This window comes from Dendrobium catenatum, unplaced genomic scaffold (genome assembly GCF_001605985.2).
Source record: "Dendrobium catenatum unplaced genomic scaffold, ASM160598v2 fragScaff_scaffold_338, whole genome shotgun sequence".
Taxonomy (NCBI): domain Eukaryota; kingdom Viridiplantae; phylum Streptophyta; class Magnoliopsida; order Asparagales; family Orchidaceae; genus Dendrobium; species Dendrobium catenatum.
Window position 1 is genome coordinate 253058 of NW_021318800.1, and position 27478 is coordinate 280535.

A 27478-nucleotide genomic window follows, 5' to 3' on the forward strand; every position below is an offset into this window, starting at 1 on the left:
TCACTCGTTCATGGTGCATTTAAAATCAACAGCTCAAAACCCACCATTTTTGAACCACGCAGTTCTTAAGAACCGGCGCTAGTTCCGTGGTTTCTAGTTTGACTGATCGTGTGGGCAGTTTTATCCCCAGTTCTATGCAAAATTGATTTTATAAGAGAGATGAACCGGCCGACCAACCGGGTTTTAGTTCAACTTGTTGAACCGGTCGATTCAATTCGGTTTTTAAAACTTTGTGATTAACAGTTGAAAAACAAAATTAACTATATCTATAACGGAAAAATATATGTAACAATTTGGATTTATTGAGGAAAAATGTCACTCTCTAAAAGAATTTTCATTTAAATTATTATTTTCTTTTGACTAAGGGTCAGTTTGGGACGACTATAGCTTTTGGTAAAGTTGATTGTGAAATTGTTATGTGGAAGTTAACTCGACTACTCTAGTTGTCAAAAATACACTTCCATTGTTAAATTTTTAAAAAGTAACGAGAAAGTACTGAAAAAAATAATAGCCAAATAAAATTATTATTATTATTTGTAAAACAAATCAATTAGAAAGCTGTTCCAGATAATATCATTTTATTAGTTCACCATCCACCCAGCTTATTTTTTAACAGGCCTGGCCCATTTTGAGCCCCACGGTGGAAACCCACATACTGTCATACAAATCTTAACCCTATTTTCTCCGAGGAAGAACGTCGAAGGCAACAGCCGGAGTCCGGAGTGGCATAGCTTCTCCTCCCTTCCTCCCTCGGCATCTCACTTGTTCACGCGGAACTCATCTGTGGCAGAGCAGTGCGTTCTTTATAGACCTTTTCAATGCCTCGGTAAGTAACATCTTTCGAATGGATTCTCGTTTCAGGATTATAATTTTGTTTACAATTTCTCAGTATTTTCATTCTGCAGATACTACTGTGACTACTGCGACACTTACCTGACGCACGATTCTGTGAGTTTTAACCCATTTTCCTCTTTTTATGCGCTCTTTCGTGTAATTTTTCCCTTCTTTTAGACGTTATTTGTCGATTCGTGGGCGTTAGCGAGCTTAGGGATTTTGCCTTCTCGGCTTGCGGCGATACGAGTGTGCCTTCAGAAGCAGCGAAGACGATGGATTTATGCACCTAAATTGTTTTATTTTTTATTTTTTTTATTTTAGGGAATGACGACCCAATTCTTTTAAATAAAAAAATTACGAGTAAGGGATCAAAAGTGGATATACAAAACCCAACAAATGGGGTCATAGCACAAAACAAAAACCATATAATCTACAAACCCAGCACTGACTGCAAAAGTAATAGAAGAGGGCAATAATTATGCGTGAGCAGGCTCAGATTTTTAAAAAATTGAGAGTATACAGAGGCATACGAAGGCACTCGTGATCCGTTCAGCGCAGCCATATCAAGAGTAGTATATGAGATCATGAAATATCTGAACGATGATGGCTTGAAGGCTGCAGGGTTGAGCACATATTCTCATCACCCAGAGCCTACAAAAATGACCTGCACTGTGAGGGAAAAATTGTCCAGAATCCACATGACGACACTTATTCAAAAGCAGCTGTCTTGAGATCGGGGGAAGAAAAGCCTGAAATAGAAACAACACATTTTGATACAAAGAAAACAAAAATGATTCCGATTCGATCTGACTATGAATCTTGATTTATCATGGTTTCCAAAAGACTGAGAAGACCAATTTGAGATTCTTGGACCATTTCTGGCAGTCTCGAATTCAGCCCTTACGTTCTATGATACAATGAACTAGGAATCACATAATGGGGTGAAGGATTTATAATTTTTCTGTGGGTGTTCTTGAAGTTTCTTTTTTGCTTTATGCTGAAATGCCATTCAATGATTCACTCCAGGGGCAATGGTAAGAGTGCCAAAATATTCCAGAGAAAGGCCTTTAGGTGGTGAGGAAGTTGGAGACGGGAAATGGTTGAGTGAGTCTGGTGGACCATGCACTGGTTGGAGTGGTTGTTGATTTAAGTCTTCCAAAGATAATGTGGGTGGGTTGCTAAGTGAGATTGGTCTGCATGAGAATGATGTAAATTATCATTGTGGGGGATTGGCAACAGAAGGGTGATTTTTTTTTGTTAGAAGCAGGAAGGGCACCAATATGTATCCCTCCATTTTTGGAGGGAGCTTTTGCAAGTTTCTTCGAAGGAGCTCCACTTTTACTTCTACCTCTTTAGGGGATTGGTCGTGTTTGTGTCATAATAATATGACAAGTTGAGTCATCATGATGTCTTCATGATGCCAGAATAAGAAGCGCACCCTTTCCAAACTCTTGTTTTTCAATCATGTTGGATTTCCTGATTGAATTTCTTTCCATCGAGGGCTTAACATTCCATTTCCATTGCTTGAACACAAAAAAGTCTCCCATTAAGAAAACAGGGACCTCTATTCCATACCAATCTTAACCTCTTGACAACAAAACTTATTAGAAAAAAATCACTTGCGAGTGTAAGAAGATTGAGGTCTCTCATGGTGCTTTCATTGTTTGATTACAATAACCATGAGAGATCCGTAGTATGGATGCTTTCCACTGGCATGTCCTACTAGTGCAAGCTCCCATTTGTTCTTTCCTTTGGTAAGGTCACTCTCAGCAAACATCACCCCCATCCACATAGGATAAGGAAAAGTTTTTTCTCGTCATTTTGGGCACACAAAAGCTCTTTTGAATTGAATAAAATTTGAGTAGACGTAACGATCATAAGATTCAGGTTTGTGATTTGGTTGGGGATTGAGGGGGATGAGGAGGGGGGAGCTATTATGGTCTACTAATCTCTTCTCCAAATGTTTTTTTTTTTGGGGTGGGGTGGGGGGAGTTGGCAAGGTCCAATTTTCGCAAAAAGTGCCTTGTGAAGGTTACAGTGAGGAGGAATAGGGAAATGAAGTGGATGTAAGGGAGAGAAAAGGGAGATGCAGTCCCTCCGATGGGAAGCTGGAGGTTGGAAAGTCATGCGCACAAGATGCTAAGAGATGGGGAATCACGTTGGTGAAGAGAAGAGGAGGGGGCATTTGATATGGGGAGGAGAAAACTTAGAAATCCTTTTGAGCCATGGATTTTTTTTTTGTTTAAAGTCTCTTAGAATGATTATAATCAATATTGATTTCTACATATCAGTCTATTATGATCTTAGGGCCTTTATTGGGGTTTGAGTACGCATGATGTAGAATAATAAGGATGCAATGCAAATGTGTGCAAAATTTTTATTTACCAGTTGATCCATAGACTAGTTAACAACACAACTAGACACTTTTGGATTAACAAGACTTATGGTTAAATTAAAGAGAAATATTTAAATGTTTTGTATGAGAAAATAAACTCTAAAATGAGGCAAGCTTATAAAATAAGAGGCTACCGTAATGAAATACTAATATGAGAAGATCACCAGGATTTTAATTATCTAATATATAATAATCGAAGATTGTTTTCTACGAGCAATCCTTTACCAGGTATTGAATCCTTCTTATTGAAAGTTCTTTATTTGTTGCACCCACTATACTCTTAAATAATCCTTCGCTTGGATGTGGAAAACATACAAATATTTTAAATGTTAAGGGTAGCAAGTGAAATCTTATTCAACAATTATCATTCTTTTCATCCACAAGGTTGAACATATAGACCACATTAATAAAAGTATGAGGAGAAGATGCATGCCTTTGGCTTGGAAAATGGGAAGTGATGGTGGGGGGAGGGCTTCATCACTTAAAGGTTGCCAAGTAGTCTAGGCTAGTTTACATGCAAAGCTAGCTAACACAAGTTGATTTCAATGCTAGTAATCAACACAAGAGAGGGCGGAAGGGGGTGGGGATTGGTGATTGGGATGATGAGGTGGCAATTTGAAAGTGTCTTGGCAAGTTAAAATAATGATGCATTGATCAAAGTGGTCAAAATAGGCAATTTGGGCTAGGAAAATGGTAGAATAGTTAGTCTACTCAAGGTCATGTGCACAAATACCTGATTCAATGACTTACTGAAAAGTTGTGATCAATTATATAGTTGAGGAGATGTCTTCCTTTTGGATGATACACACATAAGTATTATGATCAACAAGATGTGTTTATTTTTTACATTAAACCTTTAAGTTCACCGGCTAAGCTTATTGCTTTTTCATGATGCATTGGGCAAGTTCATGATTGGCCAAAAAATGTTCATTTGATACCATTTAATGATATCCTCAGCTGCTGATGATAAGGCTAAAGCATGGCACTCATGGTCTCCAAGTTTTATGTGTATTAGGAAATGCAACATCATTTCATCATCATCATTAGTTATTATCTAATTATTTAGAGTTGACTTTATGAATCCTCATTTACCTCCGTTCCGAGCTCTTCCTGTGGTGTTTAACTCATTCATCACAAATCATTTCAAACAACTTTTATGCATGTTATTTTAGGTCTATCAATTTTCCTTCCTAATTTTTTGACCCCACTTTCAACTATAACTGTCAAATGGATGCAATTTCTATATATTTTTTCCACATAAACAAATCAGTTGTTGGCAAATATATATATATTTCTTATAAAAAAGGGTGATAATATTTGTTAAAACTTAGAGTTGGTATTAATTTGTCAATTTTAAGATATGCTGATTGATTATTGAGAATCTTATGGTTTTTAGCTAGCTTGAGCTGTCATCATTGTATTTTTGTATTAGCTTCTTCTGTGGGGAGACATCGTGCTGTCAAAGATATGTTTCTTCTTGTCCCTACCCTTAATCTTTCTCTATTTTATTTTTATTTCATGTACTTCAACCAAAGCAAATACTTTCAACTTATCTTGGACATCTTCTGTCATTTTAACGAAAGTAATCTAATTGTCTTTTATCCTGCTAGAATTTGTTATAGAGTACTCCATTTATTTTACATTATAGTGATTCCTGTTACCACTGACAGTTTTACTTCTGCAGCCTTCTGTTAGAAAGCAACACAATGCTGGCTACAAGCACAAGGTTTTCTCATGATAGATGAAAATTCCCTTTCTTACCCTCCCTCACCCGATTCCAGGAAATGATTCTTATGACCACAAATGCATTTGCAGGCAAATGTGCGTTCTTACTACCAACAATTTGAGGAGCAACAGACTCAAAGCTTAATAGATCAAAGAATTAAGGAGCATCTTGGCCAGGCTGCAGCTTTCCAACAACAAGTTGGTGCAAGCTTTAATCAACACCTTATGTCGCTCCAAGCTAACCCTCAAAGACCTCGTCTTCCTCTTCTTCCACCCCCAGTTTTGCCAATGGGAGCTCCTCAAGCGCTAATGTCCCCACCACTTGTTCCGGGACTTAGACCTCCAGTTATTCCAAGGCCGATTGCAGGTGCTCCATGTAGATTTGAAGTATTCCTCTTTTATCATTCTGTATATTTGAGAGCATTTCTGAGAAGTTCAAGTCATATTTAGCTGTTCTAACGGTTTCAAAGCAAAGAAAATTATGTTACATATTCTATGCTAGATGAGCAGCATCCGTAGAATTGCGTTATTTATTTTTTATCACTTATGACTGCATACATTCATAGCTAAATGCCTTCAATTCAAATTTGAATTACATTGAGTTTTATGCCTTGAGTTTAAATTAGGCCTTGCCCGAAGTACAAGACATGTTACTGTTTCAAATTAAAAAAATAAAAAAATTTCTAGAAAAAAATTGCGAATGATTCTTATTCATTTACTTGTGCAAAAGAGTAGTTGACTCGTTAAAGCGAACTTCTTCTCATTCATGAGAATAGTATTGAAGTAGTTTCCGTTTTGTTGGTACCTACTAAAGTACAAATTGAAATGCTCAAGTTTTTTCTTATGAAATTAGTTGTAATTCATTTTCAAATATGTAATTATGACATTATTTATTAGGACTTGTGACTGTGAGAAGCAATCCTTCTATTGATCACGTGGTTTCATAACGTGGTTTCATATTCGGGGTACAAACCAATGGCATATCGCTGAAATTATTGGGGGACGTTACTAGCTGCCATCCACTAAGAAGAAGCTAGAAGCCTACATAAAAAAAAAGAATGATTCCATTTTATGAAACTGGGCCCCGAATATATCTCTTTTTCAATGAATTTTAAGGTAAGAGAATCCATTTTTTGTTATTGAACTTAATAGTTAAAAGGAAGGCTAACCCCAAAAGAGTAGTATTATTCTTAAAATTATCTTAAACTTCTAATTTCACCTCAAGCACCTATTTCACTCATTCTACATGTATTACTTGTGTTGGTTTTGTGTTATCTGCTCCATGCTTCTTTTGCACAGTAAAGTCAGAAGGTTAAATTCAATAGCATTAGGGTTAGTGGTCTCGATGCTTGATCCCATGCAAGATTGAAACCGACCCAAAAAAATTGTGCTTTGTCAAATTTTTTGTCATGTCCTGGTCTACAATTTGAGGTCTTATGTAATTTTGGGACAAATTTAGGTGGACTCATAAACTAAAAAAGATCCAACATTTTTTTTTTTGAAATCATGCTTTTTGGCATATTAAATATCATTTTTAGGAAAATTTTTTGAAGATGATCAGTGGAATGTGTTTATTACGTAGTACCTTGGTGTATTGCATTGAATCCTTTTGGTATAAATAGAGGCTCCTCTATTTAATAATACACAACAAGTTATTTTCTCTCTGGCATGATATCAAAGTATGGTTAATCCTATCACTAGCCACTACCCTTTCCTCTTTTCTTATTTGCTCTCTGGCATGATATCAAAGTATGGTTAATCCTATCACTAGCCACTACCCTTTCCTCTTTTCTTATTTGCATAATGAGCATTCAAACTTACAAACCACAAACCACATCCCATATCATGATACCTCATCCAAAATTGCAATGCTCCAGCACCGCAAGCCTTCAAATATTCTCACTCATGCCTACTGCTATGATCACACACTCGCAAGCCTGCTTATGCCTAGCCTTCACCCCATGGCCTGCTTCCATTTTAGCACTTGTTCATGGTTCTAGCACTTGCAGCGCTGTTGCTAGACCCATGATTGCGTCACCGCTTGCTTTCATCCTAGTGTCGTATTTCACTCTTAGCACCAACAGGATCACCAACATATCATGTCCTGCACCCACGTGTCTACTTGAGACTTTTGTAGTCAACTTCTGCTTACCTACACCTCACTCCTGTGACACACCCCACGGACTCGTACTTATTCGTTGCCCACCATTACATGTGCTTGCTTCATTCTCATGCCATTGACCCACTGTTGAGAGCTTAATCTTTCTTGCATTACCCACTCAATGGTCTATCAAGTATTCTATTCTTTGTGCCCCTCTTCTCACAATATTTGGTATCTCCATCTCTTATTAATTTAAAACCCTAATCCACTACAATACTACCATCAAATTTATTGGTAACAATTATCTGCAATGGTCGAGGGTATTTACTTTTGTTAAATTCAGAGAATTGGAGAGGGAAAAAAAGCTTTAATTTTATTGCACAAAACTATCCCTGTTTATATATCTATACAAGATATCTTAATAACGAAACAAATAATTGCAGAATTATGCATTATTGCCCTAATATAATCCTTCCTAAATCAACAACTGAAATATGGAAGGAGATTGATGTGATCTAGGTGAGCCTCCCACGGATCCTCATGATGGCCATATGATCAAGAGCCAAGGGACGACTGGATGGCTTTGACGGTATTTGACACTTCTCCTCAAGTTGGGGAATACATATATGTCATTCCCAGCTTGGTTATCAGTCCAAGTAAGGTTGTATTGATTATAGATAGGATAACTCCAATAAGGGAAGGTCGAAAATGAAGGCAATGCAGTAGAAAGGGGAAAAAAAACTAGGGACCGCAATAAAAAAACATATCTTAAGCGGTTCAACAGTCGGCCCGCATATCTCCTCCCGTCCGATTTAGCCAGCCTTCGACCCAATGCAAATTAGTTGTCCGACTCCACCCGAATAGGCTATTGTTCAATTGGCCCTGTACAGGCGCATGTAAGGCCTATGATCCCTCTGGTCTGATTCAAGGAAGGAGTGCAGGTATTGAACTCCTGGTTGACCCAACCCTAGACCCGAACGAGATGGAAATCTCGGCTATTTCCAGATGTACGCAGGAGGCGTTCACTTTACTACGCTTGGGTTTTCCCCCAATGCACGCAAGAGGAGCCTTCTCGCTCGATCTCTCCTCGGTCTTGGATGCATGAAGGAAGCAAAAGAACCAGTATTCCTCAAAATTATGGCAATGAAGGTTGGTGGTGGGAGCCTATGGCGGCGTCCATGCCGACAATGAAGGCTGGTGGTGAAAGGAGATAAGGGTATGTCTCCTTGGCCTGCTACTATGGTAAGAGAAGCATCAGTAATGATGATTTTCTTATCACTTGGGCAATGAATGTAGTTGATGAAGTGGGTAGTGGAGTATGTAATGTGAACTGTGGCTCCCGAGTCAATGATTTATACACCTTTCAAATAATTTCTACAGACACTTAATCCAAATGGACATATGAAACTTACCTGAAAGTACAAGAGAAGAAGATGTAGGTGATTTTTCAAGGGACATCAAGAATTGTTTTAGCTTATCAATATCTTCTTTGTTGATCTCTTTGAAGCCGAACTGCGTTTCTAGATAATATTAGCTTGTGATGTTCCACTCTGTCCACTTCTTTGATTCCACTCCTTATGGGCTTTCTATGTAACTTCCATCATATCTTGATTTCTTGGAATAAATGCACCAAAAGGCGTCTTTGTCTTTAGGTTTTGAGGAATCTTTACCTCTTTATTTCCATGACGCCTCTTTGACTATCACCATTGCTGAACCTTCAACAACCTTTGATTCTAGCATTATCCCTCGTCGGTTTTCCTTAGCACGAATGAGAGAAGTGATCTCATTTAGTGAGAGTATCTCCTCTTTGCTAAGGATCTGAACTCTAACCTGGTCAAACTCTGTATTTAATCCTACAAGAAAGTCATACATTCTATCTTTCTCAATAAAGCTTTTTTAGGATAGTAACATCTTCTGGACACTTGGTCTATATGCATCTTTAGTGATCAAGTTTTTGCCACAAGCTTTGAAGCAGAGGCATATTTAGTCACGATCTTGCTTCCTTGTTTTGTGCTTCCCATCTTGACTTCAACTTCGAAGATTTGTATAGCATCAGACTTCGAATATTCTTTCTTTGATGATAGAGCACACTCTTCAATCAATTGAAGTACATAAATCATATGAAGTATAAATAGTATTATTCTATTTAACAAGTATCATATAAACCAAACTTATAAATGATATATGATATTTTGTGCCAAATATTAAAAAGAGAAATCATTACCAACAAGTAAACAATAGAGCACGCATGAGATGTGACGAGCAACACACGATATTAACTCATCACTGAACCAATCCTTACTTAGACCAAGAATGACTGAAGAGCATACATCGCATTTTGCAAAGCAACAATGATGTGCGCACTTTACCACTTTGATTTTACTTTGCAGTGTAAACCCACTTTTTTGAGGTGTGATGAATAAACTTACCACTTTGATCAGCATCACAATTAAAAAGGTGCTGCTTTTTGTTTTTAACAACAATGCTTCCTACCCCGTGATTCAATCTGTCTCTCAATCCTACATTCCTGTTTCCTATTCCTCCCTTTCATTTTCGGCCTCCATTTATCCCTACCTATTTCTATTTCATATCTCCTTATTCCTTGTGAAATTTCAAGATTTGTTTCTTTTTCTCATCCCATTCAATTTTTCTAATGGTTGGCTGGAAAGAGGAGCCTTCCAAGTTCCATGGTTTAATGGCCTATGCATATCGTGCTCCTGCATCCGTGTGTACTTGGTAAGAGCAATTGGAACTAAGCTAGCATTCCGGAGGTTCCCAATGAACATGTAATGCTGCAGATTTGCAGTACACCTCAATTAATCCCTTAAGATAGAGTTTTGTTTAAGATTTCTGAAATTTGGATGTATTTATTATTAATCTGGCACGTAAATACAAACTCCCTTGATGCGGGAGCTTGATCAGTTTGGTCCAGCCAACCGCTCGTTTTAAATTTTATATATATTTTAAATGTTTTTGGTAATTTTCTTAAAATTTTTTCCTTGTTATTTTCCTTCTAGGAGTCTCTTGAGGTAGCCTTTTATTATAAATAAGAACTACCTCCCTCTCTTTTGTAATAAAGAAACTTAGAAATTTGTCCCAGATTTCTCTCTTCTTTGTATCCTGGCTGAGCCAGGTGGTGGTTCCTATTTCATCCAGGCTCCAGCGGCCACAGTAGGTTGTTCCACACGTTGTTCTCTCTCCTTCTTTCTTCTTCATCAGGAAGTGAAGAAACCTTTATCCATCTGCTGTTCGGTCACTTCCCAGACCTCAGAGCTGCTCTCCGCCCTTTCCTAGGTTTGCTGATTTGCGGTCCTTTGTCTTCTAGCCACAGGAACTGCAGTCCGTCTCCATCCCTACAGCTATCGTGGGCTGTTTTGCTGTAGTCTACAGCCCAATTCAACAAGGAAACTGCCCGTCCTAACTTCCTCCCCTCTCATTTCTCTTCTTAAAGTCATTGCGTTTTCATTTGGTATCAGAGGGCAGCAAACTTTGCATGAATGCCGCCAAGAAAAGTCAATCCATGGCCAATTCAAGAACCTTCAATGGAAGAATAGCAAAAGGAAATCTGCCAACTACAAGAACGGCTTGCGGTGATGGAACTTCATCACCCAATTGAATACTAGAATGAGGGAAAACGTTTAGCGGAGGAGAATATTCTTTTCCACCACGAAGCTTCTAATGAAGAGAAGGAACCTCCCCTTCATTATTATAGGCGAGAATCTTGAAGTCCTCAAGATTTCAGAATCAAAATCTTTTTTCCTGATTTTGAAGGAACATTATATCTAGATGAATTCCTTAATTAGCTACACACCATGGATCAAATCTTTGAATACTAAGATTTATCTCTCGACCGCATTGTTAAATTGGTAGCCATAAAATTAAAAGTCAATGCCTCCTTGTGATGAGTGAATTTGAAGTGATCGTGACAACGTGAAGGGAAAACCAAGATCACTTCTTTGGACAAAATGAAGAAATAAATGCAACAAAAATTATTGTTGGCACATTATCACCAGGATATGTTTCTTCGACTACATAATATTCAACAATAAAAACTCACGATGGAAGGTTATGTGGTTGAATTCGAATAATTAAGGCTGAAATGCAGTTGGTGGAACCTTAAGAAAACACCATAGCTCAGTTTCTTTTAGATTTAAACCCATTCATTGCAAATGTGGTACAACTACAACCATATTGGACAATAATCGCGCTATGAATCTTGCTCTCAAGGCAGAAAAAGTAGCAATGAACCAGGAGAAACAACATCAGCTGGCGAATAACACTTAAGGTCCCTTCGATGCCAGCTCTAGTCAATGGTTGACGGCCTGAAGCCATAGGAACATCAGCCTCTATAATCTCACTCTCCACTCACAAGTGCTTCAAATGCCATGGTTTTGGACATAACGCGTCCCATTGTCCTACAAGGTCATTGGTGACCTTAGTAGAAGAAGCACAGGGAGAAACACCCTCTACCTTGGATCAAGAAGTTAAAGAACCAACTGAAGAACATCTCCTACTGATAGGTGAATTATTAGTCGTCGGCTGCCTTATGAGTGTATAATATGAGAAATAGAATGAATGGATCCATCACAATATATTAATAACAAGATGCACTACTAAGACAAGATATGCAACTTGTGATCAACGGGGGAGCTGTGAAAATATGGTGTCCACTCTTGTAGTAGAGAATTTTAATCTTCCAACAACACATCCAAGAACCTACCGGCTTTCTATGCTCAAAAAGAAAGTGAAATCTCCACACCAGACTATGTTTGATGCAATTTTCAATTGGAGAAAAATTCCACTAACAAATTATGTGTGATGTTGTTCCCATAGATGCATGCATGCCACCTTCTTGGATGATCATGACAATTCGATCGTTGGACCAAGCACAACGGGTTTCATAATACCTAGTCTTTCCACAAAGAAGGGCAATTGGCAATTGGCATTTGGCAGTGTTATTGCCCTTACATGAGCTGGCCAAACGGGCTATCCACTGACTGGAAGTAGTGCCTCAATGATGCTTTGTGCAAAAATGCAGATTGGTCAACCATGGGTTGGCCCTAGTAATCATCAAGTCTAACAAACAGTAGCCGTTGTCTCAAGCAACCATCCAACCTCTTCTCCAGCAGTTTGCATATGTGTTTTCAGATTCTATGCCTCTGGGGCTCCCTATGATACAAGAGATGTAGGATGCCATTGATTTCATTCCTAGATCGGTCATTCCAAACCATCCTGCTTACCTTATGGCACCAAAGGAATATGCTGAGCTACATCGATAAGTGGATGAGCTGATTACAAGCGGCCTAATTCGACCGTGTGTCAGCCCGTGCGTAATTCCTATCCTCCTCTTGCCAAAGGAAGATGGGTCTTGGTAGAATCGACAACCTTGCTCCATGAATAAAATTACCATCGAGTACTACTTTCTCATTCCCGAACTAGATGACTTATTTGATCAATTGCACTGGGCCTCTTACTTCACCAAAATTGACCTAAAAAATGGCTATCATGACACGAATGTGGCTAGCTAACGAATGGAAGATTGCCCTCAAGACCTGTGACGGCTTATACCAATGGACCTTGATGCCTTTTGGGCTCTCTAATGCACCCAATGCTTTCATGCAGCTGATGAATAAGATCTTCAGCCCACTTTTAAGTAAGTTCGTTGTCATTTATTTTGATGCTATTTTGGTTTATAGCAAGGATGTTTAAAGAGCACCTCCAAATCCTACACCTTGTGTTAAAAATACTCTGGGAACAAAAGTTATTTGCCAACACTTCTCAATGTGAGTTTCTGGCAACCACAATCAGGTTCCTGGTTTTGGGTTTCCGCAAACGGGATTAAGATGGAGCCAACTAAGATTGAGGCCATTGTGGGTTGGCCTACACTCAATCAATGACTAGTTGGCCTACACCTCAATCCATGACTGATGTCTGACAACTTCATAGGTTGGCCTCCTTATATCGCTGTTTCATAAAGAATTTTAGCACTACAGCTACCCCTTAAACTGAGCTCCTAAAAAAACCCTCATTGGAGCTGGATTGCACAACCTAGCTTCGAGCAGTTGAAGTAGCTTGTGACTCACGCTCCTATTCTAGCACATCCAAATTTGAACCAAGTATTTGAAGTTGATTGTGATGCATCTAACTTAGGCATTGGGGCTGTGTTGAGCCATGTTGGCCGCTTAGTGGCTTATTATAGGAACAATTTTCACCATGGATTAAAAAGGCGTTTGAGGCAGACGACTCGAGGCGCGCCTCGAATCGAGGCGGAGGTTGGACGAATTGAGGCCTAAGCCTCGAACTTTCGGACGAGGCTTACCCCTTTTTCCATGGAGGCATACGCCTCAAGGCATGAGACGCTGAGGCGCATCGAGGCAGCGCCTCGAAAGGGAGAAAGTTACTTTCACAGCCAGCAAGCCAACAAACTCCCGTTGTTTCTTCCAATCAAAATTTCGTAACTTACGATCCGACAGGAAGGGAAAGTCTTCAAAGGAGCGAAGTCGTACAACTATGAAGGAGCCAAAGAAGCGACACGTGCAATCTCTACACCTCCTGTGAAGCAACGAAGCTGAACAACAAGGACGAAAAGAGAAGATGAAAGGCAAACCCTAGACATGGCTAAGTTATTATTGATTAACTTAATTAATATAATTTAAAATATTAATAATTAAGCAAATTAATTAAATAATTAATAGTATAATGAGTGCATAAATTAATTATCTAATTTAATTTAATTAACTAATTAGTAATATACTTATTACTTAAATATTAATATAACTAGCCTAATTAATATATATTAAAATCTGGATTTTAGGATTTAACCCTTTCAGGATTTATCAAATCTGGATTTACAGGATTTACTAAATCCCACTAAAGTTTATCAAATCATGCTCTGTGATATTCATGGGAATTTATTCCAGTAAATTACATATTATGAAAAGATTTTTCTTTTCAGATATAAACATCAACGATATTCTTTCAATCAAATAAATATTTAGTATAATTTTATACATAAACCCTCATGAAAATAATTGCTTTCTTCCTTTTCTTAGAACAAATCATAGTTCATAATTGACTTAATATTTTGTCATTTTTTATCATTATTTATAATTTTACAATAGCTTATTTTTTCCGTTTTGAGGCTTATGCCTCGATCCGCCTCGAGGCTTATGCCTTGTCTCACTTAGACAAAACGTTTTGATTCCCGATTTCGCCTTTTAAAACATTGATTTTCACTTGATGCTCATGGCAAATTAAAACCCAAGGCTGATGGGCCTTTCCTATTTGTCAAGCGCATCAACGACAATGCCTCTAGTTGGAATTGCCAGGCGATTATCAAGTATCGCCACTTCAATGTGTTGGACTTGGCTCATTATGAAGACCTAGCTTCAGATTATGCCGAAGCCTCTCCAAGACATGGAGAATGATGCCGGAGCTTTGTCGGTCCGGTCTAGCCAACTGGTCCTGTTTTTCAGATTTTTTTTTTTAATTTTTCAGTTATTTTCTACAATTTTCTTAAATTTCTATTTTTTTCTGATGTCTCCCTCCTAATGGTCTCTTGAGGTAGCCTTTTTTATAAATAAGAACTAGCTCCCTCCCTTTTGTAATAAGTTTTGGAAATAATCTAGAATCTTATAAATTGTCCCAGATTTCTCTCTTCTCTGTATCATCGAGCTGCCACAATTGGCTGTTCCGCCCCTCGTTCCTCTCTCCTTCCTTTCCTCTTCATCTAGAAGTGGGCCTGCTCTCCAGCTGTTGTCTGGCCCCTTCCCACTCCCGATAACTGCTGTCTGCCCTTTCCTAGGCCGCTAATCTACAGTCTGTCCTCCCTTTCCCAGCCCACCAAATTGCTGTCCTTATCTTTCAGCTGCAGGAACTGCAGTCCGTCTCCATCCCTGCAGCCATTGTGGTTTATTTAATGCAGTCCACTGCCCAGTTCAATGGGTTAAGTGCACAACCTGCTTTCCTCCGCTCTCATTGCTCTTCTTCAAGTCATTCCGGTATTGTTCTTGATGATTTTACATTGAAAAATTGTTTGGTATTTATTGCTCATTGTACAAACACTTGATAGAAAATACTATAGTGATGAAAATTTTCCCTTGTATATTAGAAACGATCAAATAAACAGTTAATTGGTAGCAATGGTTGTCCTTTTCATTTTGGGTAGGCATGCCCATTTGGGTGGTTTTGTTGCTAATCAACATTATTCAACTTTTTATTCAGGTGGGATCTTGGTCTTGCTGTGTTTAGTCTAGTTGGATTCAAACTTCTCATCTGTATAATAGTGGACCATTGGTGTCGTTTGACACTTATGGGTCAGGTCATTTTGTGTATCAAGCCTAAACCCAACTAACATGCTTGAATTGACACCCCTAATTAGGTTATGTTGGTTTCATACTGCCCAATGGATAACTTGTGCTTCCTTTGTTCTTGATCTTGTACATTCAGTTTTTGAACTATGATGTTTTTTTGACTAGTGTTGTGGTTGCCAAACCTAACCCCAGTTTTATAATAACCTTTTATGTTTTTAAATCTTCAAATATAATTTGTGAATGGCTATCAACCTAATAAGGTCAACTCCTTATCTTTCTCGTCCATGTTAGAACCAGCAATCACGGCTTTGTACATCCTTTTGTGCATTTTGAAAAAAAAAATTATGTTTATGGCATGTCTATGGACACCATACATTTTGAAATGCAGAATAACATGTCTCATTTTCGTTACTAATGATTATAAAAGCTGATGATGGCATGAATCATTACATGGAATTCTTGGCATCTTTAGTGTAGACATCAAATTAGAAAGAATTCTTTTGCCAAATTGTTTACCCTATTTCACTGAAAATTATTTTTCTGCTTTAGACATGTTTATTCTATCTAGCATTGGCTTTCGACCTGTTTTTCTGTCCACCCAGAGTTTTGTTTGAGGAATTTATTTTGAGAAAAATTGTTTTTTTTAATATAAGTTCTTTGTATGATTTTGCAATTTCAGGGTATCCAGGTGCTCCAGCCATCCCACCATCTATGGCACCTCCTGGTGCAGTTTCAATGCAGGTGCCAATGACCAATCTCCCTAGGCCACCAATTTTTACCCCACCAGCATCTGGAGTTGCAACTGCTCCATCTACAAATGGCGCTCCAACAATTTATCAAACAGATCCAACTGTGAGCTTGAGCGCCGCACCTGCCTCTGCCCCACAAGATGGTTTTCCATATGCTCAGCCTTCCGAGACCAACCATTAGTTGCACCCATCAGCTCAATTAGATTGTACTTATTCTACCGCCATATTTCTCTTTTTCCAGAACATTTTGAAGCATGGTTTATTAGAAGTTTAATAGGTGCTGCGCTATGTTTATTTGTCTCCGTTCTTTATGTTCTGGCGATATATGACTATGTACATGAATGCTATTTTCTTATGCATGTCCAACCTGCTGCCTCTTGTCCTATCTCAGTATTGCTTCCTTAAGAGGATTTTGAAATGATTACTGAATACTTAAGGAAAGCGTGCTTTACCCTGAGTGTCTATCATGTTTCATGTACTTTAAGTATTCCATCTTTCTGAGCTGGCTGAGTATTCGTCTGAATGATATATTAGTTAGCATAGATACCTAACAAAGTGAAGATTGTCTTTTGGTAATTCCTTACGATTCTAGATGCTAAATGTTAAATTGGTTATTTGATCTGATTTGCTTGTTGTGCTGCTTTTGGGTCGCCATTTCATCCTGTAAATTTTGATCATAGCTAATGAACTTAGAGAAGGGTACCTGTCTTACCGTATTTAGCAGGCTTAAAGCATTTTGATTTATTAGTTCTATTTGATTTTGGTTGAAGCTACTTTTGCACAAAGAAAAATCTTCTAATTTGCTTTTTAAATTAGTTATTTTTTTCTAGATTTTGAGCGTCTTATTCTTCTTTGAAAATAAGGGGCATATCATTGAATGATTCATCCAGTGGATCGAATAGTGTACTTATATCAGACTTCTTGTTTAAAAATAAAGGGCAACATCACTGTTGATCTCTCTTTTTTGCAGCACATTTCAGATTTTTGGGTTCCAAGAGAAACGTTACATGCGAGCATGTGGCTGAAGTTCTCTCCATCCCTCGTACAATTCAGTAAGATTTAACTTGGTAGGTAATTGTTTAAGAAGTTTCAAATTTAGATGAAATAATCGCTCAGGAAAATAGAGAGCCTGATAGAGATCACGTTTTATTGATTTAGAAAACTGCAGCTTTTAGTGTAAAATTATTGCCTATGACACCTTAGCTTTACTATTCACCAATAAAAACTCGATGGGTTTTTAGTGTAAAATATCCATTTAGTTAAACGCACTTGGTAGTTACCATCCTTGTCAAACATACAAAATTTTCTATCCTCTTCAAAACATAGTGATGTATGGAGATTATCTGAAGTAAAAGATACATATGAAACTAGATGATTTATTGCCATCATCAGTGATCAAATATGTGGATTTTCTTACAACAACAACAACAACATCAGGCCTTTGTCCCACTATGTAGGGTCCGCTACATGAATCCTTTTTCGCCATTGTGTTCAGTTAAAAATCAAATTCTTATTTAAATCTAATAAAGAAAGATCATTTCTAATATTTTCTAACCAAGTCTTTTTAGGTCTACCTCTACCTTTCTTAACATAAGTCGAATCTAATGCCTCAACTTTCCTAACCGCCTAACCGGGTCATGGGAAGGCCTCCGTTTAATGTGACCAAAAAAATCTGTGGATTTTCTTAATTAAATAAAACTCTGAAGCAAGATAAATTTTAAAACATTTCAATACTTGATCTAAACTGTTTTAGTAAAAAATCTAAGTCCAAAAAATTGATATTGCCAAAGTATACTTTGAATCGATTTAAAAAAAAACCATCTCCTATATCAAGGGTTTATCCACTAAAGCTTATATTTCATCACTCAACAAAATAAAAATGCTGAAAGAAAAAGTAAACACCTCTTTTAGAAGCGGCTAGATTATTGATGATTTTGATAGTTATTTTTAATATCTTGGGAGAAGCTTTTTTAAGAGCTTACATATCTTATTAATGGAATGCTTTTCAGAGAACTTAGATTTCAAACACCTATTCAAACTCTTATCTATTTATTTGCCAATATCAAACTCATTTATTTTATTCCCCCCAAAAATTTTCAGTGTTCAATTTTCATTCACATTCATTCTTAGCTCCGAAGCAAGCATACCTTATATCTTTCAAACATATATTTATTCAATACTTCCCAAATCAGAAAAGGCATAAATGCTAACCCTTGATCACTAAAAGAATTTGTAGTTTGATGTGATAAATTTCTTTAAATACTAACCTTAACACAGGCTCAAAATTCAATGGTAGAAAATTTGAAAATAAGAATTTCAATTTCAATGTTTATTTGGTCATTCGACATCCTCTCTCGTCAAACCATTGAATAATGAATATTCCTCATTTTTCCTAAATCAACCTACTAAAGCCTCACCAAAGCTGCAAACTCTATCATCACCTTATTAGTATATGCAGACCTATGCATTAATAAATCCAAAAATGGGGTTGAAATCAGCAACGCGAGCAATGGCCGACAGGCGTGACGCAGCACTAATGTGCTCAAATGACTTCTTATTGCGAAACGGATTGCACTGTTGCGATTAGAACATCGAAATAACCTGAGAGGGAGCCCTTCACAGTTAAATCAAGCGGAAATGATCGAAATCGACGAGCTATGCCCAAAAATATTGCGCAAAGCTATGTCTTATTGGAAAAAACGCATTTCGCCGTTGCGTTCGGAACATTCAAATTATATAAAAATGAATGTAATATTGCATAGGAACCTCGCACAAGAAAACACCACAAATTCTGAGGCGAAGCACACAAATTGAGATGCATGAACTTTTTATTTTATTTACCTTTTCTACCATAATAATAATGATTAAATTAAAATTCTTAGGGTGTTTGGGCTCTAGCCGACGGCTAGAGATTTGGGAGAGCCGGATCTCTCTCCAATTGAAGATACACATGTATCTTGTCTTTTCTTTCATAAAACTTCCAATAAAAAGTGCTAGTGTGTTTTATTCATGATTTTCTTGTAGTTGGCTTTCTGAAATTACTAAAATCAGATTTCAGTCAATGATTTTCCTAAATTTCTGCAAGCACTTTCTATCATGTTTCAAGGTATTTTGTCCACCATTATAATGCTAAACAAATTGAGAAATACTGACATTTTATCTTGGAAAAGATTAAAAATGAATTAGCCCAATCAATTTATATTTCAATGAACATTCAAACTACATGTATGCTCAGCAAGACTTTTTCGCAAAATAAGTTATTATAATCTAAATAGTAAGTTGGGCATGATCAGTATATGTAACCCAATTTGAGAGGCTGTTGTAATAATCTTAAATTCATGGCCAACTCCTTTACATATATAGTCATCTAGTAATCAGTGGACAACAACTTTCTGCCTAATCATGAGTAATATTTTTTTTTTGTTTCGACTGTATAGTTAATTTTGAGTTTTAAAATTAAAGTTATACCCACCTATACACACCCACTTTCCATACTTTTTGAATGCAGTCTGCTACGGATTGATGGCCTTGAAGCTTGTTGCCATTTGCTCTAATTGTAAACTTTCAAGACGCATATCAAAATTTACCGTAGTCGCAACGTGGTTAAGTGCTGCACATTACGTAGTGAAGATTGCAGTAATATAAGATATACGGTGATTAACAATGTAAATAGATTTATCCCCCGATGCTGAGTACACACCCATACCCACCCACAAGGCTATGGGCGTACCCATATCCATCCTTACCCATGGGTGGATACATGGGTGGATGTGGCCTGTATGGGTACCCAATGCAGGGCTCTGAATTGGTTTATTCTTTCCTTTGGCTGGATACGGTTTATGGTATTGGGCTTAATATCTACTTGGTTGACTGTATGGGTGACTAGTTGGTTTCTAAATTGGCAATTCTGGTTAGCATTACATTGGAGACATGCTTATCATCATTTTACTTAATATCATTCGCTTTTCGATTATTGGATAATGATGCCTTTTATATATTTAGCCTGATAGTTCTCTGTTTTCTTTTATGGATTTCATTTGACCACATCATTAGTTGGAGCACAGATGATGAGCCTGATTTTGATTCCTGATGGAACATATGCTATGGCTCTCATTTTGTGCACTATAATCTATTCAATGTTTATCTAATTTTTTCGTTCTTTTCTGTATCCGATGTAAATACATTTCCTCTTCTCTTTGCTTCTGATGGTGAACTAGCAGATTGTTGTCTTTTGTTAAGCATTCAATCTTTGTGACAGAATGGATGAAAAAATTGCCGGGCATCTAAGAGCATCTCCAACGAATGCCAAACGTGCGTATGACATCGTTCAGTCGCTCCAGCCGAACGCCAAATCTTCCACCATTTATTTGCGGGTGAACAACGCAACGTCAACATTGGCGTTGCACTGTTCACCCACGCTATTTTGCTCTCACAACAGAATTTGGCGAAAAAACGCGCGAAAGGGGAGAATGATCGTTACCTTCGCAGAAGCATCTAAAATGGAATTCGATTGGAGCAGAATCACGACGTTTTGCTGTATTTTACTGTGAAAAATCACGTTCTTGTTTGCATATGCCCTAATCCAAGTGCACGGGCAGTCTTACCTGGCAGAGGAGTGAGATTTAAAAGGAGCAATGCTATACTCTTCAAATATAATCTAAAAAATCATCATGATATCGATGTATAAATAAAATATATTTCTTGCAAATTGGTATGATAAAGAGAATAAAAAAAATTATGTGAATTTGTTTGTTTGGCATTATTTAAAAGATTCAGGCATAAATTAATATATTTGTAATGATAAATGATGTGTAAAATGGTGCATGATTTTACTCTGTCACGACTCACAAGTCCTTTCTTGTACGATATGATTACAATGATGCTTGAAAAGATGAGGTGTCTGAGAGCATGTTTTACTAATGCGCCAACCCACCAAGAAGAACCAGATGTTGGCCCTAAGGGTATGAGTCATAAGTCAATCTTGAGTTAACCCCGATTTGACTCGTCAGCTTGCGGACTGTCTTGCTTAAAAAATATTAACGTAAAATGCATTCTAAATATATTAGTATTCAAGAGTTTCAATTAAAGTTAAAAATATTAAAATTATATCTTATTTTTTATACCAAGTAATTCCTTTTTTTTTTTTCTAAATTTTTAATTCTTTTTATCATTTTATTATAAGAATTGCTTGTATCAAAAAATTTTTTTTTTTCATGATAAATGAGTAAACTCCTGAGCCATCTTGATCTCGTAGAATTAAGTTTGAGCTCAGGCGCAAACTAGTATAATTAATCAAGTTTAAGCTCAAATTAGAGGTGACTCGAGCTCGATTTGACTCAAGCTATGCCATGTCATTTAATCCAAACCAATCTAGCATTGATTTGGGCTAAGTATCACATTACATCACTATATTTAATTATTTGTACTAACTACTAAGATGTAACTAGCATCCAACATGATTAGTTTAAATCATTATTTAAAATTGTGTAATATGAGGCATGCCTCAACACAATTCGAACCAAAAAGTCATAATGCATGTGCCTCGTGGATTTTAAATGAGGCTTGCGCTTCACATCTAGTGAGGCACGTCTCGCCTCATTTTACATGAGGCATACGCCTCTTGGTATTAGGATTTTATTTTTTAAAATAAATTATAATAAATATAGCATATACTAAAACTCACACGCACAAGCAAGGTCATGCGAATTGAGTGACTATTGAGTAACTGAGCCTTCTTCCACTCCATCCATGCCGCTATCGACCTCAAGTGTTGTCGCTATCGCCATCCTCTCTTCCTAGCTAAGTTTTTCATAGGGATCTCCACTTTCCCCATCATTTTTTTAGTTAGTTACATTCTCTAAATCCTTATATTTTTTGTCGCATTGATACATTTTTTGCCTGGTTTAATTAGGATTTTTATTTATTTAAATGTTTACATGTTTTCAAATTAATTTGCATCAAAATTTGTTTTTATTGTTTTGTAAGAAATAGTTAGAGGTAAGGAGAAATCTACAACAAGCCATATAAAGGATTTGACATTGAGACAATGTGGAAGTCGATGTTAGACGAAACGCAAAACATATGTTTATTTGAAGTGCAATTATTGTAAAAAAAATAGTTATATGGGATGTTACAAGGTTGAAGGAACACACCTCTAGCTTGCACGAAAATGTTGCACTATGTGCCGAAGTATTGAAAGAAGTAAAAGTTTAAACATCTGTCACAATGACAATTTGGTGATAGAGTTGATGTAAACTCTTATTATGAGAGTGAGTGCAATGGTATAGACTCATTATCCTTGCCACCAATATTAAGTCGAGGTGCCAAAGGTATCATATATCACTACATGATAAATTTGGAGGATGACAAGCATTAGGGAGAGAATGTATTTGTGTCTTAAAAGATGTCTCAAAGAAATGCTAGAGAGCACATAGATGCATTTACATGAATATTGATAGATTTTTCTATGAGAATGCTATTCCATTCAATGTGGCAACCTCTCCTTGTTACTTTAATATGATCCATTCTAAAGGTGTTCATGGTTGTGGCTTGAAACACCCTCCCACACATGATTTGAGAAGTTAGGCATTGAAGGAGTTTAGTAACATAGAGAAAGCCATTGAGAAAATTAGATTGACTTGAAGTTAGATTGGAGCAACAATCATGTTTGATGGTTGGTATGTCATTAAGAATAGAAACTAATTAACATTTTATTAATTAATCTCTTTGGAATTATTTTCTTAAAATACGTAGATGCATATGATCAGGTGAATGATGCATAATATATTTTCAAAGTGCTTAATAGAATGATAGATGAGGTTTAAGATCATTTTATGCTCATCTATCATTCTATGGTACAAGTTATGATGAAAAAAGCTAGAGCTTATAGGGCAGTAGACACTAAGTTGATGGAGAAGAGAAAATCTCTATGCTGGACACCCTATGTAGCACACTGCCTAGATCTCATTCTAGAAAAGCTTGATGACTTGCCTTAACACAAGAATTTCCTGACTGAAGCCATGAAGATAAGCAAATTCATCTATAATTATTCTTGGGTTTTGGCTTTGATGAGAAAGTTTTATAAAAAAGAACTCCCATGCTCTATTATAATTAGATTTGTTGCAACTTTTTTGATGCGAACAAATAGTCAATTTGGAAAAAACTTATTGTCAGCCTCTTTCAGATATGAATCTATCTGATTCAGAAGGGAATAACTTGCATCAGTATCTCAGTTTCAATTCAAACATGGGTTTGATTCCCACTCCATGTTCTGAGAAGTATTTACCATCCGGAAAGAGGAAAAAACGGAGTCTTTGTCTAAAGAAATGCGTTGAGAAAGGGCAGATGTATAGAACCTTTCAACGAGATAGTGCTTTTTCAAATCTCTCAAAATGGAATCTGTTCCAAACATATATGCCATGGTTCCTTACTTCGACAGGGTGCAAATATCTCAATTTCACCCTTTTAGATACTCTTTCAGACCCATTGCCGATACTGAGTAGTAGTCAAAAATTTGTATCCATTTTTCATGATATGATGCATGGATCAGATATATCACGGCCAATTCCTCAGAAGATTCTTCCACAATGGACTCCGATAAGTGAGATTTCGATATGTGAGCTTCATTTATAATACAATGGATGAAACCAAGGAGTTAATAACCCATAACTTAGGAGGAGATGATGTCAATTATAAGGAGATTTTGCATATCATTGATGAGAAGTAGGAGCTTTAGCTCCATCGCCATTTGCCTGATTCTTAATATTACCTTAACCCTCAATTCTAATATGTTGAGAGCAAGTCGACCAATTCAGAGATAAATTTGAGACTACTATTATATAGATGTTTTGATTGTTGACTTAACTGATAGGGCAAAAACTGATACATAACTTGTAACATTCAGTAACCAGGTTTCCTTGGACCATAACAAGCTAAAGATATAATTGAAAAACATTTTCAAGTTAATTTTTAATATTTAACATATTGATTAAAATATGAAAGAACCCACCAAATTCTAAACTTATAAGTTCTAATTACATTTATTTCTTTTAAATTTAGTTGAATTGTGGATCCAATTTGGTGTTAACACTCTAGAACTATAATGTTTTGCTTTTAAGGTAATGAACTTACATTGCTTGTTTGGATATGAGCGCAACCATAGCGCACATAAAATCAAGTTTAAACAAAAATGAGAAATTGTTTGACGATCTTAAAGATGAACTTCTTAATATACATCATGTTCAACACGAGATTGAAATATAGAAATTTGAAAAAAAAAGGGTTTCAAGGATGACAAGGATCCACTAAAATATAATGATCTTGTTAGATTGGTCTATTGGATTGGTCCAGTCGGTCCACATGGGACTGGCCCATGTGGAACAGAGGCGGAAGTACTGTACGCACCGAACGAGCCGCCAATTCCAGAAAAGTTGTTTAAGAAAGATTTTTGAGAGAGTTTGGAGGGAAATTTAAATGTAGGGACTATTCTGAGATTTTCTTTTGATTCGTTTTCCTAGGGTTAGGACATCTTGAATTTGGCTGAAATTTTAGATCTCTTAGGTTCTTTTTGGCTCTAACGGCGTCTAGAGATTTGGGAGAGAGAGATCCTCCTCTCGAATAAAGGATCAATTATATCTTGTTATTTTTCTTCCTTTAGTTTGATTATTGCAATAAAATCTATTGTTTTTCTGGGTTTCATTGTTGTTTAGAAGAGTTTTCTTGTTGTTTTTCTAAAATTGATAGGATTCACTTGAAATATTAAAGTGTTTCCTATCAAATTTGTATCAGAGCAATTTCCTGGGATGAAATAGAAGTTTTCCTCATTAAATTTTGGTGTGTTCTGTATCCGATTGTGTTGTTTTTTGTTGATTGGAGGCCAAAATTTTCCCCAAACTTGTGGCTCTTGCTATTTGAGCCTAAATCCAAGTTCCCATGGCAGGAAGAAAGGTATAAGTGTTAGAAGGGGTGATCAGACAATTGAAAACTGAAATTTCAAATCTTCACACTCAACTTTCTGATGTCAAAAGTCAAATTTCAGCCATCCACAAGAAGATGGATGTTAATTTTTCAAGCATGGGGGAGATGTCGTCAGAGGCGAGGGAAGCCTGTGACAACCCAGGAAGCCGGAAAACTCTAATCCAATTAGGCATACAGAAGATCAGGAGGTGGAGACTCAAAAGGGAAAAGAGAGAATGCCTCCCCTGGAGCCTATTCCTATGGGGGAGCCGGGTAAGGGGTATGGGGAGAAGTGTGAGGAGGTGGAGCATAAGCAAAGGGGTGCTGAATTGGAGAGGAGTGGGGTGAAATTTGAAAGGGAAAGGGGTAATTATGCCAAAGAGGGTCTAGAATTGAAAGGAGAGGGATTTATTATGATCCAAGGGATGCTGAATTTTAAAGGAGACTGGGAATTTGATGAAAAGTTTGGGTATGTGCTTGGAAGGGATGATTGAGACACTTAGGGGGAACCACCCCCTTGGGGAATGAGAAATTATGGAGAGAACTGAGGGAACGAAGGTGATCTGAGGGTGAGGAAAGTGAAGATGCCAATCTTTGAGGTGGAGGATACACATGGGTGGATTTATAAGATAAAAAGATATTTCGTCGTCAATGGGTTGACGGAGGAGGAGAGATTGACGACAACAGGTCTATGTTTGGAAGGGAAGGATTTATCTTGGTACCAGTGGAGGGACATGCGATGACCCGTACAGAGTTAGAGAGAGTTCAAGGATTGTTTGATAGAACGTTTCCAAACGGGAATAGGAGGAGACTTCTACGAGCAGTACTTCACCTTAACACAGGATGGTTTAGTGATGGAGTACCGTGAGAGATTCGAGTACCTTGCTAGCCGATTGGTTCGCCTTCCTGAGACTGCTGGTGGGAAATTTCATGAAGCGACTGACACTAGAGATCCGACCATTGGTTAGAGTAATGAGGCCTCGTGACTTGAGAGAGGCTATGGAGCTAACTCGATTGGTGGAAGATCAGAGACACTTAGAGAGAGAGACGTGAGGCAACAACTCAGGAGGTCCGAACAGAAGGACCACTACCTTTCTGACACCCAAGCAGCTGACACTTGATACTTTTCGGGAGACTTCGAAGGAGAATACTATAGGAGTAAGACATGGGGACAACTTCAAGAAGTTTACAGAAACTAAATTACCAGAGAAAAGGGCGAAGCAGCTTTGTTTCAGATGTGGTGAGAGGTATATGTCGGAGTACAGGTGTAAGGACCAAACTCTTCAAGTTCATACAATTTGTGATGAGGGTGTCTTCTTTCCACCTTGCGGACAAGGTGGGTCTTTGGGAGGGGAGTATTGTTACACCGGTCCATTGGAATAGTCAAGTCGGTCCACATTGAACCGGCCCAGGCGGAACAGAGGCAGAAGTTCCGCCTCTCCTGTATGCTCCGAACGAGCTGCTGATTCCAGAAAAGCTGTTTAGGAAAGATTTTTTAGGGAGTTTGGAGGGAAATTTGAATGTAGGGATTGTTTAAAGATTTCCTTTTAGATTGTATTCATTAAATAATTTGTTTTCTTAAGGTTAGGGCATCTTGAATTTGGCTGAAATTTGAGATCTCTTAGGCTCTTTTGGGCTCTAGCGGCGTCTATAGATTTGGGAGAGATATTCTTCTCTCGAATAGGGGATCAATTGTATCTTGCTATTTTTCTTCCGCTAATTTGATTATTACAATAAAATTTACTATTTTTTTTGTTTTCATTGGAGTTTGGAAGAGTTTTCTCGCAGTTTTTCCAAAATTTATACGATTTATTTGAAATCTTCAAGTGTCTCCTATTAGATGATGAATGATTTGTGAATGATGATAATGAGGTCACACTATTTGATTTATAACAAGATGATCTGGACATTGATTGCTTCGATGTGGATAGAAACAAGACTAACATTTCTAACACAAGCAAACAACAAGAAGAAATAAATCAAAAATATATCTATAGAAATTTAAGTATTTGAAGTTGTCTTAAATTTTAATTTATATTCTTAATTTTTTATAGATTGAAGAAGATAAAGAAAATCGAGATTGAAGAAGAGGAGGAAGATTAGGAGAACTTGAACTCTACTGACGAGGCAAGGGAGAAAGCAATTCATTATGCTGATGACTCCACTAAAGACCCTTTGAGTGTTAAGAGTGCTATGACTTTTTATTACTCGTTATATTCTTCATTGGATCATTGGAAGCAATAGGAGTGAGGGTGAGAAACTTGTTATGCTAAATTTATTTGATGTTTAATTTTCGATTTGATATATTATATTACTTTTATGGATATCTTATGTTGCTTTGATCAGTTGATGTTTGCATTACTATCTTATTTTTCATAATTTGTTACTTGATACTTTACAACCCGCG

General features: G+C 37.1%; 1 protein-coding gene across 1 annotated transcript; it reads left to right on the top strand.

Moving 5' to 3' along the window:
* The first annotated feature begins 624 nt into the window (after positions 1-624).
* LOC110100663 (U1 small nuclear ribonucleoprotein C-1) lies at positions 625-16578 on the top strand. The gene is made up of 5 exons (XM_020828267.2): positions 625-826; positions 906-948; positions 4914-4955; positions 5045-5321; positions 16047-16578. Exons 1-5 carry the CDS (start codon positions 819-821, stop codon positions 16295-16297), a joined length of 621 nt encoding a protein of 206 aa, XP_020683926.1. The 5' UTR covers positions 625-818; the 3' UTR covers positions 16298-16578.
* The last annotated feature ends 10900 nt before the right edge of the window (positions 16579-27478 follow it).